The 18,636-nt window shown below is 49.1% G+C and overlaps 1 protein-coding gene across 6 annotated transcripts in view; it reads right to left on the bottom strand.

Annotated features, from left to right (window-relative positions):
- The window catches only part of ST8SIA2 (ST8 alpha-N-acetyl-neuraminide alpha-2,8-sialyltransferase 2), a 359,528-nt gene that overhangs the window by 97,888 nt on the left and 243,004 nt on the right, over window positions 1-18,636 (bottom strand). For all 6 annotated transcript variants that reach the window (XR_011030249.1, XR_011030250.1, XM_068275151.1 and 3 more), the window contains one exon: window positions 5,455-5,583. Coding sequence is in view for 4 of the 6 variants with exons in the window: in XM_068275151.1 (XP_068131252.1) it covers window positions 5,455-5,583 (129 nt within the window). In the remaining 2 variants the exon portion in view is untranslated. The remainder of the gene's footprint in view (window positions 1-5,454; window positions 5,584-18,636) is intronic.

The raw sequence follows: 18,636 nt of genomic DNA on the forward strand, positions 1-18,636 counted from the left end.
CCAGTAGAAAAAAATCCCCTTATCAGACCTTCTGTAGAGCTAGGTGTCGGGTGAGGTGACAGGCTGTGGGACAGCTATAAGAATGTGTAATAAATTTTCTCCCTCCCTCTGCACACTGTCCTACTTGTATAAACAATGCATGCTATGCTGACAGGAATGTCTTGTGGGTGGGCAAATCCGAAAATCCTCAGATTTTTTAGAAAATCCTCAGAACTGAAATCCTCCCAGACACAAGACTCTCCTGTGAGCATAGTGTGTATTGTTTATCCAAGCAGGACAGTGTGTAGAGGGAATAAGAGAGCTTCTTACACATACATATAGCCACCCCACAGCGTGTCACCTCACCCGACACTGTGGCTCTTAGGTTCTCAACGTGTGGTACACATACCCCAGGGGGTACTTCTGATGGTTCCAGGTGGCACTCGGGCCTAATATACTTAACCAAGAATAACAAATTTAGAGTTTTAGAAAATGATAAATCTTATTTAAAGAACACCAAATTCGTATTTTAGCTAATTAAAAGCAATAGTAAATGCTTGGAAATTGTTTAGAACCAATTATCATGTACTACAATTAAATATATACTTGTCAAGGGGTTCGTGTCATAATGTTTACTATGCTAGTGGGTACTTAGTTAGAGCAGGGTTTTAAAAGGGGTACATACCAGGGGAGGACTGGGACCTTTTGGCCTGGGGGGAAAACACAACCTAGAGGCCCTTTCACGGCAGTCCCAGCCCCAATCCATATCTTTCTTGAGCCCAAATGTATATAGTGCTCATACACTAATTGATTTTCCACAGCAGATTTGATCACTGTGATCACATCTGCTGGAGACTAATGCTCCATCATTGCAGCCGCTCAATCATATTTTAAATCGATTTCCAGTGAAATCAGTTATAGATCGGTCCCCAGAGCCAATGATGGGTCCTCCAAATCCCCCCCCCCAATATTTTTTTCCCTACTATTCCAACCCTGCAGAATGATGGCAGCAGAGCGCACTCACCTGTCTGGCCAGCATGCTCCCTCCTGTGTGCTCTCGTCTTTTTCTCCAGTGTCTGTTCTCAGTGACTCCAGGGAAAGTGCGTATCGTATATGCCACCAGGTCATTGAAAACTGGCACTGGGGAGATTACAGCAGGGAGACTGATGAGTGTGCGCTTCACTGCCAGTACTCTGCAGGAGCCCTGGGGGAGTAATATTAATTACGGGAGACCTGGGGGGCCTGTCAGCCAAATTTGGGACTACAGTGGGAACAAAGGGGTCAGTGGCCGCAGTCCTATTGATTTTTAATAGATTTTATGCTGTTTTCAGTGAGTGACAGTATATGATCCCTCTCTGATCAGAGAGCAGTGTATGCCACCAGGAATGGGCTCACGAGTAATCACGAGTGCTTACTTGTGATTCAAATGAGCCTTAATTGGCACAGCTGAGCGGCTGGATTACAAAGGGTTATTTACCCGTAATTCCACCGTCTGCCCTGAGTTCCAAACAGCTTGCACGCATCCTATTGGTCGCGTTGCAACCCTCACCACGGCGCATTTCCTCCCTCAAGCCGGAAGTGCGCTGTGGTGAGGCTTGCAATGCAACAAATAGGACACGTGCAAGCTTTTTGGAACGCAGGGCGGACGGCGGAATTACGGGTAAATAACTCCTAGTAATCCAGCCGCTCAGCTGCGCCAATTAAGGCTCATTTGAATCACGAATAAGCACTCGTGATTACTCATGAGCCCATGCCTGTATGCCACCTTTTAGTCAGTGAAACAAATATTTATATTAAACTTATGTCCTGCTTACTTTTCAAAAGCTGCAGTGTCAGCAGTAAGACTGTGCTGTTACTTACTGGTGATGAGCCAGGTCAGATCCATATCACCTGTGCTGGGGGAGGGGTGCCTGGAAGTGTGCAGTGATTCCCCTGGCTGTCATCCTGTCCAGCACTGAGTGACAATATTGTGCAGCCTCCAGTGTAGATGATTTCCCTGTCTGTCGCCTCCATTCTGCATATGTCTCTGCACTTCTATCAATGCTGGGCTGATCCTCTCAAAGCAATGAACAACATCCTCTGTGCTGCTGGTCTGCCCTCAGCTGCAAATTGCAGCCTGCAATATCATCAGAGCACACAGTGCCTGCTCCTCAGGCCACAGGATGCTTCTTCAGCAGAGAACTCAGCCCAGCATTTAATTATTCCCTCTTCTTCTCAGTCCTCAGTGTTACTGCCTCGCAGCCATCAGATGACTGCTGAGGCGGCTGCTGATTGGCTGTTGTGCTCTGAGGATAATGGGGAGGTGGAGCTCCATGAGACGAACAGGAGTTCCGAGGTGATAGTTCTGTCTTTCATTCTGTGCCCCTAAAATGCATTTCTGTGGCACAACAACATATGATTCAGCTCGGTTAATCAAGGGGCTCCTGTGCTGCAACACAGCCTTATCCCTTATGTCCTCCACTGAACTGAGCGACAGCCAGAGTGCCCAGGTTGGTTCACTGCGGGAGGCGGGGCTTAACAGTATATCGAGCGGCTATGGAGAACTGACTTGGCTGGCAGCTGTGATGACTAATTCTGCCCCACCGGCCCTCCTTGTGTGAGCAGGCACCGGCCCGGGGGGCAAACGCCCCCCATCCCCCCAGGCCAGTCCGCCTATGGTACATACCAATAAAATGTTGAGAAACACTGTCTTCGCTCTCCAGAAGGTCTGATAAGGGGAAGGATTTTTTTTTTTTACCAGACTACCACTATATGTCATTAGGAAGTCCCTTCTGCTTATTAAAGGTGTTCCAAAAAAAGGAAAAGTACAAGAAAATTGCAAATCAAATGCAATGCTATGCAATTTTCTTGCCACTTCCCTGTCTTCAATTTTCTCTTTTGAATTATCAGAAAAGCGCAAATGAAATAACACCATGTAAATGAACAAGAGAACAAAATTTGTACTGAAACACATGGAAAACATTTTGTCGTGTATCAGAGAAAAAAATCCCATTTGCAGTGTGTTTGCAGTTGAAAATAAGCCTAAATGTAAAGCCTTTAAAAAACACTTAAATGTAATGTGGAAGAAATCATTTTGATGTGTTACAAATACAGTATTTTGCAGTGAGGTCTTTTCAGGCTCCAGTCTGTTGGCAGCAAGCGTAGCAGAGTTGGAGCAGTGCCTACATTGACTGTTGGACTACATTTGCTAATTAAGTTTGAACATGTATTTACTATTCAGCTGTTATTGTACTACTCTATTGTTACAGTGATTGGCATGACAACTCTTTAATTAATAGAGTTTTACTGACTGGCTGCAGTATTATTGGAAGAGGAGTGCATTTTATAATTTGCTCTTAGAATTGATGATAGCGATATAGATAGATAGATTGATTGATTGTTAAAGCTCCAGAAACATTAAACCCCTATATGAACATTTTAAATAATGCATATACTCTTAAATGTCATAAAGTGAGATGAGAGCAATGGTTGATATTTGTCACTGTGTTTAATGCCACTTTTACTGTGTTTAAAAACAATAAACCTCAGTGCCCTTTGAGTACTGTCATTTTAAAAATAAAACTATATAGTCCCCCTCAAACATATTCAACTCTTTCTTTACCTCCAGCACAACGACGTTGTGATAGAGATTCAAAACTTGACAGAGACGTTTCTTACACCTGGTGACAGCCATGTCATACTAATAATGTAGCAAAATAGATGATTCAGCATTGACACCTCATCCTCCTCCCATGACCAAAAAGTCTCCCTCTACCCCAGAATGCTTGAAATAGTAAACAAGCAGAACTCTTTCAGCATTCAAAGTCAGGGGCTGTTGACAGAGGACTCTCACCCACTAGAGGGAGATAAATAGATACCAGACACTGATGTCTAACCTTTACTTCTCCTTAGGAGGCTGACAAGTAAAAACGAGAAAGAGTAGGGTGGTTACAGAAGCTGCAAAAAATTTAGCCATTGCTTGCTGTGAGCCAGATTCACTTAGAAGTAGGAGATAGAAGCTGATAAAGTGCTTCACTAAATCTTTAAAGGCATGGAACAGCCAAGCTATATAAAGACAGAGAATGAGGAGGACACTGAAGAAACATGCTTGGAAAAGCTGTAGGTTACCCACAAACTGCAGGGGCCATGAAACTTATTCCAAGGATAGTGGTATGAGACTGTTATTTTGAGGATATTGGCAAGGGAAACCTTTGCTTTCATTTAAATAATTATTTTTGGTGTATGTGTCTTTTTATTTCTGTGGGAATGAGTAAGGGGTATGTAATCTACCCTAATATTAATTCCACTCCAGCATACACTGCTTGAGTGGAATTAATATTAGGGTAGATTGCATACCCCTTACTTATTCCCACAGAAATAAATAGACACATACACCAAAAATAATTATTTAAATGAAAGCAAAGGTTTGCCTTGCCAATATCCTAGACATTTGGGGTCTCCTTGTTGTTAAAGGCAGCTTTCTTATTCTACCATAAGGCACCCCAGTGATGCTCATTATATAGATGGGGTAGTTACCATTCCTTCACAAGGTGGGGATGAGCCATTTATCCATAGCATTGGAGTATTATTATATTTGGCTGTCAAAGTCTTCTTCTGTCATCTTGTGGTCTGCACTGTTCTCCACTCCAGTACCAGATACCCTTTTTTTCACACAAGGCTGTCTTAGCTCTGCAGGACAGTTTGATTCACAACATGTCCCTGTCACTGCACCAGTTTGTGAGTAGTTGAGTACACATGACTGCTTCAGCAATACAACCTTACGACTAAGAACCCAGAAGAGTCAGAAACGCATAAGCTGTTCTGTGGCTGAACAGCAAGTCTTACTGACACTCTGTGTGTGTGAATTATGTCCAGTTTATTTTAATAAAATGGATCATTAAATTTCAGTACTCTGGTGTTGAGCGGACTTCTTGTGCAAGTACTCATGACAGCTGACATGGGGCCACGAAACATAAGTAAGGATCAACTTATTCATGTAAATCTGGTCAAACGTTTAAAGGAGATACACTTTGGTTTTTAGTGTTTCTACATGACTAATAAGTATAATTTCCTAAAGTGACAACTGTTGAGGCTTAAACTACAAGAGAAAATCCTTTTGAATTGACCGATATCTTTAAAAAAAAAAAACATTGAGTAGCTGATGTGAAAATCTCCCATAAACTGCAACTCTGTGTGCAGCATAAAGAGGCCTCTGAATGGCGTGATTTGAAAGATTTTCTTCTTTCCTATGATGTCCTCCAGGCCACACAAAATAGCCCCCTCTCCCCATGTTATTAATAATAATGCATTCACCAGAGATAACAAGCCAGAGGGCAAAGCACACCATAAGAATGGTTCTTCATTGACTTCAAAGGTGTTCAGATTGGTGAAGATGGCCATGTTTCAGCAACACAAGTTACGTAACCGCGCTGCACCGACTCTCTTGTCTTTCATGAAAGATGAGTGAAAGCATTGTTAGCATTCTTTAAAGCTTACCTGATTTTCATTGATAGTGTCTGATTGTGTCTCCATCTGGCTATGGGTGGTTTTATGTTAGATTTAATGTGGTCGGTGCTCTTGTCTGTAGCAGCTGAGCCAGAAGAGTCATTTACCGCTAACTCCACTCTAGAAGATAAAAGGAGGATGGCCAGTTAATGTAATGTGTTTAAAGATGTTGACACAATTTGACAAAAAAATCATGCAAACTTCTCAGAATGCTGCTGAATGTAATGAGTACATAGGATGCCTAGCCAGGAGTTTTTACTATAAACATATGAGTGGCATGTTAAATTAAGCAAACATAAATAATACAGGTATATTGAACTGCACTCAGGTATAAGTACTCTTTACTTCAATTACCATCACTACATGGTTTTGAAAGAGGAACTTTAGGAAAAAGGGGGAAAACATAAATCAATATATTGCAAAGTGAGGAGTTAAAAATAGAACGGGATCAAGAAATTGTTGATATCCACCATGTTAATTGTTCATATTGTTTGGTCCACAACCAGCCTGCACGTCATCATCTTTACTAATAACAGACAAGAAAAAAACTAGACAGCACCAACTACCATTATTCATAACAACACCCACTAATATTGAGATAGGCAAAAAGGTTATTTTTTTGTAGAGATCCATATGCACAGAGGGAGATACTGATTGCATTACTCTTGGAAACTGTCAGGACCTAGGTACTGATATCACATGGGGGGGGCGTGTTTAACCACAATATATGCCATAGAGATCCCCCCGATGATCTATTCGAGACAAGGTAAAGATTTCTCATGGGAAAAGGGTTATCCGCTACTGATTGGGGTGAAGTTCAATCCTTGGTCATAGTTCCTCTTTAATACAGGGTAACACCCAATTCCCGTAGCTGAGAACTCCTTCGCCCAGCAGGTTTTCCATCAAACTGTTATTTACGCCTACAAAATGAATACCACAAATGAGCTTTAGGAAAGTTGGCCATCATGGTTAAAATGTAAAACCAACGAGTGCAGCATCTTAAGGAACGTGTATGGATTTTAAAGGCACACTTGTTCATTGCAGCATCTGTTCCATAATTTTTCCTATTTGGGAATATTTCCCTCATTCCCTCTTCTAAAAGTAGGTAAACCCTTCCAAAATAGACATACAACAAACAAAACCTTTACAGCTGTGGCTAGGAACCTTGTCAATTTGTATAATTGCCACAGGACCACCAGGATTCATGTTAAAGTGGGATTGTCACCATAAAAATCAAATTTGAACAGCAACTGGTCTTAGTGTATTAAGTGATAAAATGCTAATCCTGCATTCAAAACTTTTTCTGCTGCTATGGTTTGGAGTTATCACATACCTTAGGAGCACTGGCTCTTTAATTGCCATTGCCATTGGCTGCCAAAATAGTTGCAATGGGGGGGGGGGTCTTTTTATCTATTTCATATTTCTCCTCTTCCCTTTATTTCCCCCTCCTTCTAATTACATAAGACAGTGTCTTCCTAGTCAGGGATGCTCGGATGTGCCTCATCCACGAATTCGGCAATCCGCGTGGTTGCAAAAAAAATAATCAGGCGTGGATTCCCGCCCGGAGGCGGATTTTCTTTTAACGTTAATAACAAAGCCCCCATACATGCTACAATCCCCCAAATTGCATGGATTATCGAGGTGATAAGGGGCAACATAACTTCAACATAAAAAATTCCCCCAAATTTTTTTTATCTAGAGAAAATGGATTTTAAAGTGAAATCAACACGGGGGCTATTAATTAGTAATAAGTGGTTTTAAAAAGGGATATACGCGTTAAGCAGTCAAAGAGGTGAAGGCGAGTTCCAATGGCACTTGGCGGCAAAGGTACCGCTGGAGGAGGATGAGTGGCTGACGCCAAAAAGGCCCCAGAGAGGTTTTTGTAATTTTTTTTTGTTTTTTTTGCAGCAATTAGCAATGACATCGCAGCAGAGTTGTCAGTGGACACGGGCAGTGTGAACGCAGAGTGCAGTGGTGGTAGCGACTGAGTCAGGAGAAGGACTATGCGGGCGGTCAGTTCAGCAGCACAGAAGGACCACGGCAACATACTGGTAGTAGTAGTAGCAGCACAGCGTCATAGTGCTGGTCAAAAAATTAAATGCACCCGGTGACCCGGGCAGTGTGAACGCAGACAGAGTACATTGGTGGAAGCGAGTGAGTCAGGAGGAGGAGGACAATGCCGGCGGTCAATTCAGCAGCAGCAGCACAGAAGGACCATGGCAACATACTGGTGGTAGTAGTAGCAGCACAGCGTCACAGTGCTGGCAAAAAAATTAAATGCACCCGGTGACCCGGGCAGTGTGAACGCAGACAGAGTACATTGGTGGAAGCGACTGAGTCAGGAGGAGGAGGACAATGCGGGCGGTCAGTTCAGCAGCAGCAGCACAGAAGGACCATGGCAACTGGTGGTAGTAGTAGTAGCACAGTGTCATAGTGCTGGCCAAAAAATTAAATGCACCCGGTGACCCGGGCCGTGATAACGCAGACAGAGTGCATTGGTGGTACCGTGGTAGCGACTGAGTCAGGAGGAGGAGTAGGACAAAGCGGGCGTTCAGTTCAGCAGCAGCAGCAGCAGCAGCACAGAAGGACCGTGGCAACATACTGGTGCTAGTAGTAGCAGCACAACGTCATAGTGCTGGCCAAAAAATTAAATGCACCCGGTGACCCGGGCAGTGATAACGCAGACAGAGTGCATTGGTGGTACCGTGGTAGCGACTGAGTCAGGAGGAGGACAAAGCGGGCGTTCAGTTCAGCAGCAGCAGCAGCACAGAAGGAAGGACCATGGCAACATACTGGTGGTAGTAGTAGCAGCATAGCGTCAAAGTGCTGGCCAAAAAATTAAATGCACCCAGTGACCCGGGCAGTGTGAAAGCAGAGTGCAGCAGCGGGAAGCGACTGAGTCAGGAGGAGGAGGACAATGCGGGCGGTCAGTTCAGCAGCAGCAGCACAGAAGGACCATGCCAACATACTGGTGGTAGTAGTAGCAGCACAGCGTCATAGTGCTGGCCAAAAAATTAAATGCACCCGGTGACCCGGGCAGTGATAACGCAGACAGAGTACATTGGTGGTACCGTGGTAGCGACTGAGTCAGGAGGAGGAGGAGGACAAAGCGGGCGTTCAGTTCAGCAGCAGCAGCAGCACAGAAGGACCATGGCAACATACTGGTGGTAGTAGTAGCAGCACAGCGTCATAGTTCTGGCCAAAAAATGAAATTCACCCGGTGACCTGGGCAGTGATAACGCAGACAGAGTGCATTGGTGGTACCGTGGTAGCGACTGGGTCAGGAGGAGGAGGAGGACAAAGCGGGCGTTCAGTTCAGCAGCAGCAGCAGCACAGAAGGACCATGGCAACATACTGGTGGTAGTAGTAGCAGCACAGCGTCATAGTGCTGGCCAAAAAATTAAATGCACCCGGTGACCCGGGCAGTGATAACGCAGACAGAGTACATTGGTGGAAGCGACTGAGTCAGGAGGAGGAGGACAATGCGGGCGGTCAGTTCAGCAGCACAGAAGGACCATGGCAACATACTGGTGGTAGTAGTAGTAGCACAGCGTCATAGTGCTGGCCAAAAAATTAAATGCACCCAGTGACCCGGGCAGTGTGAACGCAGAGTGTAGTAGCGACTGAGTCAGGAGGACAAAGCGGGCGGTCAGTTCAGCAGCTCAGAAGGAGGACCATGGCAACTTACTGGTAGTAGTACCATAACACCAAAAAATTAACCAAGGTAGGCACTAGGCAGGTAGTAACTGTCTTTATAAAGGCAGGCATAGTTAACAACAGCACATGCAGCAGCCACTTCATGTCCCCCTGTGTCCGACAATAGGGGCCAGGAACTCACCTTCCACCCAAGCCTGGTTGATTTTCAGGAAGGTGAGTTTGTCCACAGAGGCGTGGGAGAGCCGAGAGCGCTTCTCTGTGACCACGCCACCGGCCGCACTAAAGCATCTCTCTGAGAGGACACTGGAAGGAGGGCAGGATAGGAGTTCCAGGGCGTACTGGGAAAGCTCGCTCCAGATGTCCAGTCTCTTGACCCAGTACTCCAAGGGGTCCACGGGGCTGTCGGTGTCATTGAGCCCACTGGATGACCCCATATAGTCAGACACCATGGTGGTCAGTCGTTGCTTGTGCTGGTTGGTGGTGGATGCTGTGGCGGGCACCTCTGTTCTGGGCTGCTGCACTGCATACAGGCTCTTGCTTAGGCTCTTCAGGTCTCCGGGGCGCCAGTTGCTGCTGCTGTTGCTAGTGGTTGTTGTTGTGCTGCTAGTGGCAATGGCAGGCACCTCTTGCTGGCTTGGCAGAGCAGTTACAGTGGGGGTGGAAGGCTGGGGGAATGCTTCCAGTAGTCTGCGCACAAGGGCCTCCTTCAACTCCCTTGTGCGTTGCTCGGTGGTGGATGGCGTCATTAAGTCTCCCAGCTTCCCCTTCAGACGGGGATCAAGCATCAAGGTAATCCAGATGTCCTCCCTTGAACGCATCGGGATCACCCGGGGGTCCCTGCGAAGGCAGCGCAACATATGCACAGCCATGGGAAACAAGTGGGCCCTGCCAGCAAGATCTTCCTCGTCCTCGCCATTGTCCCATAACGCATGCCTGTCCTCTTCCTGTGCCATGTCGTTGTCCTCCTCAAACCGCCATCCACGTACAACGCCTGCTGCACTCTGCTCCTCCTCCTCCTCCTCATTCAGGTTAGGGACCTCCAACTCTTCCACTACCTGCTGTGAGCCCTCCTCTGAGCTGGACTGTGCTGCCATCTGCTCCTGTTCTTCCAACTGCCTCAGGGCTTCATCCCCACGCTCAATTAAATTGTCCATTGCCTGCTCCAGTAGACAAACCAAGGGCACCCACTGGCACACAGAGGCCCGCTCCTCACTGACCATCTTGGTTGCCTCCAGGAAGGGACTCAGCACCAGGCATACTTGCTGCATCAGTGTCCACTGAGTGGCAGTAATCATGGGGACTTGCTGGTTGCTGGGGACACTTGGGTCTAGCATGTAGGCCCTAAGAGCCAGCCTGTGCTGACACAGCCGCTCCAACATGGCCAGAGTCGAATTCCAGCGAACTGGCATGTCGATGATCATCCGGTGTTGTGGCCTTCCATACTGCTGCTGTAAGGTGGACAAGAGTGCAGAGGCAGTGGCTGACAGGCGGAAAAAGCGTACCACCGCCCGGGCATCCTGCAGCAGCTCGCTCATCCCCTGGTAGGTGCGCAAGAAGCGCTGCACCACAAGATTGAGCACGTGGGCCAAGCAGGGGATGTGCTGGAGGTTTCCCTGCTGCACTGCTGCCACCAGGTTGGCCCCGTTATCGGCTGCCACATACCCCACTTCCAGGCCTCTGGGGGTCAGCCACCTCTGCTCCTGCTTCCTGAGGGCGGCCAGGACGTTGGTGGCCGTAAGCCTCTCCTTCCCCAGGGTCACCAATTTTAAAAGGGCTTGGCAGTGCCGAGGCTTGACGCTGCTGCTGCCGAGGCGGGCTTGCTTTCCGGGTGCAGAGGGAGTGTCGTGACAGGACCCTTCTGCATCCCCCCTGATCCCGCGTGGTGGCACCACTAGCTGGGCTGATGCGCTCTTGTCCTCCCTCCCTTCCATCAGTGTCACCCAGTGGGCCGTAAAGGACAGGTAGCGACCTGTCCCAAATCTGCTCCTCCACGAGTCCATGGTCACGTGGACCCGCTTGCCCACAGAGTAGTCCAGGGAACGGGCCACGTTTTCCACCACAAACTTGTGGAGTGCTGGGATCGCGCTCCTGCTGAAATAGTGGCGACTGGGGACTTGCCACTCGGGGATGCCAAATTGGAGCAGCGTCCGCATGGCGCTCCCCTCCTGCACCAGAGAGTAGGGAAGCAGCTGTGATGCCATGGCCCGGGCCAGCAAGCCATTTAGTTTAGTTTAGCCTGTGGCTTGGAGGCAGAGGCTTGGTCAGACCCTGAAAGGTGTCACTCAGCAGGGTCTGACGACGCTGGGATGCAGGGGAGACAGAGGAGAGAGACGAACACTGGCTGCCAGCCTCAATGTCTGTGTTCTGAGTAGCCGAGGTGGAAGAGCGCTTGCGTGCTACTACTGCTGCTGCTGTGGGGGATTCACGACCCTGAGGGAGGGATGATGCTGCTGCGCTGGTGGGCCTTCTGCTCTCCAGAAGTCCGCATACTCGCGGCAGTGGCGGCTTCTCAGGTGGCCCGGGAGGGATGAGGTACCCATCTTGCTCAGACTTTTCCCACGGCTCAATCTTTTGCTGCATAACCTGCACACCGCATACCTTTTGTCATCAGTACATTCCTCAAAGCAATCCCACACTGGTGACTTTAATTTACTGCGGCCCCCACTAGCAGAGGGTGCAGCGGAACAATGTGTGGTAGTAGTTGCCGGGGGTTGCATGGTGGTGGTGCCGGCTGAAGCAGTGTCCTGTCTACTTCCTCCACGCCCACTGCTGCCGATGCCCCTGCCCCTGCCTGACATATGGCGATATCCTTGCCTAGGCCGAGGTGACTCGTCATCCTGCTCTGCCTCTGACCATTCTTCCACGGACTCAGCAGGCTGCACATAGTTAGGGTCCACAACGTCGTCATCATCAGCAGCATCATCATAATCCAGCTCTTCCTCTGACTCCCCCGCCTCCTCTTCTGTCCCTACATCCCCAGACACAGACCCCTCTTTTTCATCACCAGAACTCAACAACGCTTGTGATTGTGGCCCGATCTCAATCTATGCCACATCAGTCCCCAGTAAGTCCTGAGCTTCTTGCATCAGCAGGTTCCCAGAAGCCGGACTGAGGGACAGAACGCTGTCATCCTGGGAGGGCTGCTGACCAGTGGGTGCTGGAGTGGATGTCACAACAAGCGTGGGACGTTGGCTGCTGCTGCTTGGAGTGGTGCTCACAGTAGAGGTCTGGGAGGAAGTCATGATGTCCATGAGTACGTCAGGTTCCATTTGCTCAACCACCACACGGGGACCAGAAACTTTAAAATATTTGGACAATGGCGTCCGCTGACTCGGCCCAGGCTTTGCTGCCCCCCTTTCTGCTGCATCACGACCACGTACAGCTGGGCGTCCTCTCCCTGGACGTGGAGCAGTCCCAGAAGTGGCTGAGGCAATTGAACTCCCTTTCCTCTCACCCCGCGAAACCCTGCCAGACATGTTGCTAGTAATGAATCACTGGATGCAGTGGGCACAGTACAAGGTCACTGAAGGATGCACCAGGCACAGTACAACGGCACTGAAGGATGCAGTGGGCACAGTACAAGGTCACTGAAGGATGCAGTGGGCACAGCAGTGGGCACTGGATATACAACTAGGTCACTGAAGGATGCAGTGGGCACAGTACAGGGTCACTGAAGGATGCAGTGGGCACAGCAGTGGGCACTGGATATACAACTAGGTCACTGAAGGATGCAGTGGGCACAGTACAAGGTCACTGAAGGATGCAGTGGGCACAGCAGTGGGCACTGGATATACAACTAGGTCACTGAAGGATGCAGTGGGCACAGTACAAGGTCACTGAAGGATGCAGTGGTCACAGTACAAGGTCACTGAAGGATGCAGTGGGCACAGCAGTGGGCACTGGATATACAACTAGGTCACTGAAGGATGCAGTGGGCACAGTACAAGGTCACTGAAGGATGCAGTGGGCACAGTACAAGGTCACTGAAGGATGCAGTTGGCACAGCAGTGGGCACTGGACATACAACTAGGTCACTGAAGGATGCAGTGGGCACAGTACAAGGTCACTGAAGGATGCAGTGGGCACAGCAGTGGGCACTGGATATACAACTAGGTCACTGAAGGATGCAGTGGGCACAGTACAAGGTCACTGAAGGATGCAGTGGGCACAGCAGTGGGCACTGGATATACAACTAGGTCACTGAAGGATGCAGTGGGCACAGTACAAGGTCACTGAAGGATGCAGTGGGCACAGCAGTGGGCACTGGATATACAACTAGGTCACTGAAGGATGCAGTGGGCACAGTACAAGATCACTGAAGGATGCAGTGGGCACTGGATATACAACTAGGTCACTGAAGGATGCAGTGGGCACAGTACAAGGTCACTGAAGGATGCAGTGGGCACAGCAGTGGGCACTGGATATACAACTAGGTCACTGAAGGATGCAGTGGGCACACAAGGATGTCACACTGTGTAATGAGATGCTCATATGCCAGCGAGCGAGCAGTGGGCACTGGGCACGGCACAAGGTCACTGACAGAATGAATTAACAGCGCTGGCAGAGAGTGACGGCGCCGGCGGTGTGACTGGCTGCCTGCAAATAGTACAAGTGTATAACTGTCACTGGAATATGCAAGTGAACACTGCAGCTGCACTAACCTGCCTGCCTGCACTACACACAGATAATCCCCACTCCCACTACACTGACTACACTGCAGCACTGAACCTGCCTGCACTACACACAGTTAAATAATCACTAGACTCCCACACTCCCACTACACTACACTGACTACAACTAACTACAGCAATCACTCACTGACTAGCTAACTGTGTACAGTATAAGAGCAGTGTTAGCAAAAACAACGCTTTGTTTTTAACACAATAAATGCACTTGCTCAAACAACAATGGCCTGGAGATAATCCTCTCAGCACCACAGTCTAGCAAGGACAGAGCTTTTCCATCATGGCCGCCGCTTTATATTCAGGAGGGGAGGGCATAGCTCCCCTCCTGTGATTGGTTGCTAGGGCCTGGCTGGGGCACTCTGATTGGCCTGCAATGTGTCACTTCCGCATAGTTTGACGCATTTCCGCAAACCACGACTTCAGCACCGGGTTTCACGAGCGTGAATGCGGATTTCTGTCCGCATTCACGCGAAGCCGAAGTAGATTTTCGTGGTTGAAAATCTATTCACGGCTTAGCGTGTCCGAGGCGGAATGCGTCAAAATGGTCGTGAATCCACGCGTAAGCGTGATCACGACCTGGTGGTGAGCACCACTGTTCCTAGTATAGACCTCAGTGGGAGTGTCTGAAGACTCTGGGAGGAGGGCGGGTAACAAATACACAATTAGCAAGATGAGAAAAAAGAGAACAGTGTCGGAGTCTAGGGATGCTCACCACGTTCCGCGGAATTCATTTTTCCGCGATTCCGGCCGGAATTTGGTAATTCCGTTCCGTCGCATTGGAACGGAATTGCCTTAGGGCTATAGCGGAAATTCCACGGAATGATGCGTAATTCCGGCGGAATGCAGAATTTTGTAAGCCAATCACAAGGAAGCCCCTAGAAGAAGTTTAAAGTGAAAACAACAGAATTTCTTCATGAAAATAGGAATTTCTGCACCAATCAGAGGCTTACAGAAACTACCCAAACGGATTTCTGCATGAAAATCGGAATTATTTCAGCACCAATTACAGTGTTAACAAAAAACAATCAATCCTATGTTAGCAACCAGCTCCCTAGCTACAAGAAGGTTGAGGGTGAGTATGTGCACCCTATGGGAAGAAACACAGAGACAACGGGAGCCCAGATGGTGCAGTACGTCACAGAGATGAATAAATTAAATGGTGTTGAAATAATACTCACAAAGGCGGGTTGCAGAAGGGCAACCGACCACTGCAGGCAGGTGGAGATGCACAAACCCGACTCCACTCGGGGTACCAGGAGACCTGGCGAAGGTCGCTCTCTTGAAAAAACTCTTACACACTGGCAAACTAGGTAACGTCAGAGACCACCAGTGGTCAGGTGTAGGAGCACCCCACGGATGGGGTGAGACACAGTAAAAAAAGGGATAAAGAGGCGCCCAAGGTGAATAAAATACACTAAAAGCAACTAAAACATAAATAAATGTGGTGGCTTACCTTGATGATGACACACTCATTTAGGAATGGATATGTATTAGTAAAAAAAGCACAGGCAACGCGTTTCATGGGAACTCGCCCACTTCCTCAGGCCAAATAAAGTGCCACTAAATGCTGGTAGCCGGATTCAATTGCGCTTCCCTAGCTATCTCACCTATCCCAACCATTTTGTATAGGTCCCAAAGCTTACGCGGCACCTCCTGTGGCGCAAAAACCACCACCATGGAACCACTGCCAGGTCCCAAAGCTTACGCGACACCTCCTGCGGCGCAAAAACCACTGCCATGGGACCACCGCCAGGTCCCAAAACTCACGCGACACCTCCTGCGGTGCAAAAAAACACCGCCATGGGACCACCGCCAGGTCCTAAAGCTTACGCGACACCTTCTGCGGAGCAAAAACCACCGCCATGGAGCCACTGCCAGGTCCCAAAGCTTACTCGACAACTCCTGTGGCGCCAAACCCACCACCATGGAACCACCGCCAGGTCCCAAAGCTTATGCGACACCCCCTGTGGCGCCAAAACCACCACCATGGAACCACCGCCAGGTCCCATAGCTTACGCGACACCTCCTGCAGCGCAAAAATGACTGCCATGGGACCACCCCAAGGTCCTATGGCATAAACGACACCTCCTGCAGCGCAAAAATGACTGCCATGGGACCACCCCAAGGTCCTATGGCATAAGCGACACCTCCTGCAGCGCCAAAACCACCGCCATGGGACCACCGCTAGGTCCCATGGCTTAATCGACATCTCCTGCGGCGCCAAAATGACCGCCATGGGACCACCGCTAGGTCCCATGGCATAAGTGACACCTGCGGTGCCAAAACGACCGCCATGGGACCACCGCTATGTCCCATGGCTTAAGCGACACCTCCTGCAGCGCCAAAATGACTGCCATGGAAACACCGCTAGGTCCCCTGGAGTAAGCGACACCTCCTGCGGTGCCAAAACGACCGCCATGGGACCACCGCTATGTCCCATGGCCTAAGCGACACCTTCTGTGGCGCCAAAATGACCACCATGGAACCACCGCTAGGCCCTATGGTGTAAGCGACACCTCCTGTGGTGCCAAAACGACCGCCATGGGACCACCACTATGTCCCATGGCTTAAGCGACACCTCTTACAGCACCAAAATGACCGCCATGGGACTACCGCCAGGTCCCATGGTGTAAGCGACACCTACTGCGCCGCCAAAGTGACCGCCATGGGACCACCGCTAGGTCCCATGGCTTAAGCGACACCTCCTGCTGCAAAAAAAAAAAAAAATGACCGGGGGAACAGCCACTAGGTTCAATGGGCTACCATTTTGCATAAACAAGGTTTCATTTGCGATTACTTTCATTTTTCCGCCGAAATGCAGAATTCCACGGAAATTCGCAAAATCCTGCAGAAATGTAATGGCGACGGAATTTAGCGCTGGTGGAATTCCGCAATTCCGGCAGAACGGGACCACCGGCCATGGGACCACCGCCAGGTCCTAAAGCTTACCCGACACCTCCTGCGGCGCAAAAACCACCGCCATGGAGCCACTGCCAGGTCCCAAAGCTTACGCGACACCTCCTGCGGCGCCAAAAGCACTGCCATGGGACCACCGCCAGGTCCCAAAGCTTACGCGACACCTCCTGCGGCGCAAAAAACAGTGCCATGGAGCCACTGCCAGGTCCCAAAACTTATGCGACACCCCCTGTGGCGCCAAAACCACCACCATGGAACCACCGCCAGGTCCCATAGCTTACGCAACACCTCCTGCAGCACCAAAATGACTGCCATGGGACCACCCCAAGGTCCTATGGCATAAGCGACACCTTCTGCGGCGCCAAAACCACCGCCATGGGACCACCGCTAGGTCCCATGACATAAGCGACACCTCCTGCGGCGCCACAATGACCGCCATGGGACCACCGCTAGGTCCCATGGCATAAGCGACACCTCTTGCGGTGCCAAAACGACCACTATGGGACCACAGCTAGGTCCCATGGGGTAAGCGACACCTGCGGTGCCAGAACGACCACCATGGGACCACCGCTATGTCCCATGGCTTAAGCGACACCTCCTGCAGTGCCAAAATGACCGCCATGGAAACACCGCTAGGTCCCATGGAGTAAGCGACACCTCCTGCAGTGCCAAAACGACCGCCATGGGACCACCGCTATGTCCCATGGCTTAAGCGACACCTCCTGCAGCGCCAAAATGACGGCCAAGGAAACACCGCTAGGTCCCATGGTGTAAGCGACACCTCCTGCGGTGCCAAAACGACCACCATGGGACCACCACTATGTCCCATGGCTTAAGCGACACCTCCTGTGGCGCCAAAATGATCGCCATGGAACCACCGCTAGGTCCCATGGTGTAAGCGACACCTCCTGCGGCACCAAAATGACCGCCATGGGACCACCGCTAGGTCCCATGGCTTAAGCGACACCACCTACTGCAAAAAATAAAAAATAAAAAAAATAAAAAATGACTGGGGGAACAGCCACTAGGTCCAATGGGCTACCATTTTGCATAAACAAGGTTTCATTTGCGATTACTTTCATTTTTCCGCCGGAATGCGGAATTCCGCGGAAATTTGCAAAATCCCGCAGAAATGTAATGGCGACGGAATTTAGCGCTGGTGGAATTCCGCAATTCCTGCAGAACGGAATTTGCTCATTCCGATCATCCCTAGCGGAGTTCAACGTTCCATTTTCCATTGCCCCAATGCTGCAGCATTTTTTGTCCGGATCCGTTCCGCTGGGCAGAACGGTCCAGAAAATTAGGGCCTCCAGCAATTTTTAGATCTGGGGACCGGAACGTACGGAACGTATCCGTACCAACGGACGCATGTGAATTGGTCCATAGGTTAACATTGGATCCTTTCACATCTGTTCCATGTACAGTATTAGTTCCGGTTACGTTCTGAAAAAACCGTTAATGTGAACCGGGCCATAACGGCCATGCCATAGAGGTCAACCAAGGTCCAAAGCACAAGTAGTGTGGGTGAATCTTCCCAATGGGACCACAAACAGAAAAAGCACACAACAGGCCCGAACTCATTTCTGCACCACTCAAACCTAACTATAGTTCCTGCATAGCTGTTTTTCACAATAAGCAAAGAAACATATATATATATATATATATATATATATATATATATATATATATATATATATATATATATATATATATAAATAATGGACATAGAGTCCAATAGAAGAATATTGGAGCGGCGTGGGTGTGATGCAAGTATGACATCACATGGTGGTTGAGGTTAGTGAGGAGAACAAAGCTCTCAGCCGGTGATCAGCCATTCTATCTGCCTGGCTGATCAATGGTCAAGGCATTCACACACTGGATTGTCAGCAGAGGCAGTTGTTATTAGCTGCCTTGG

Source organism: Hyperolius riggenbachi, chromosome 3 (assembly GCF_040937935.1).
Source record: "Hyperolius riggenbachi isolate aHypRig1 chromosome 3, aHypRig1.pri, whole genome shotgun sequence".
Taxonomy (NCBI): Eukaryota; Metazoa; Chordata; class Amphibia; order Anura; family Hyperoliidae; genus Hyperolius; species Hyperolius riggenbachi.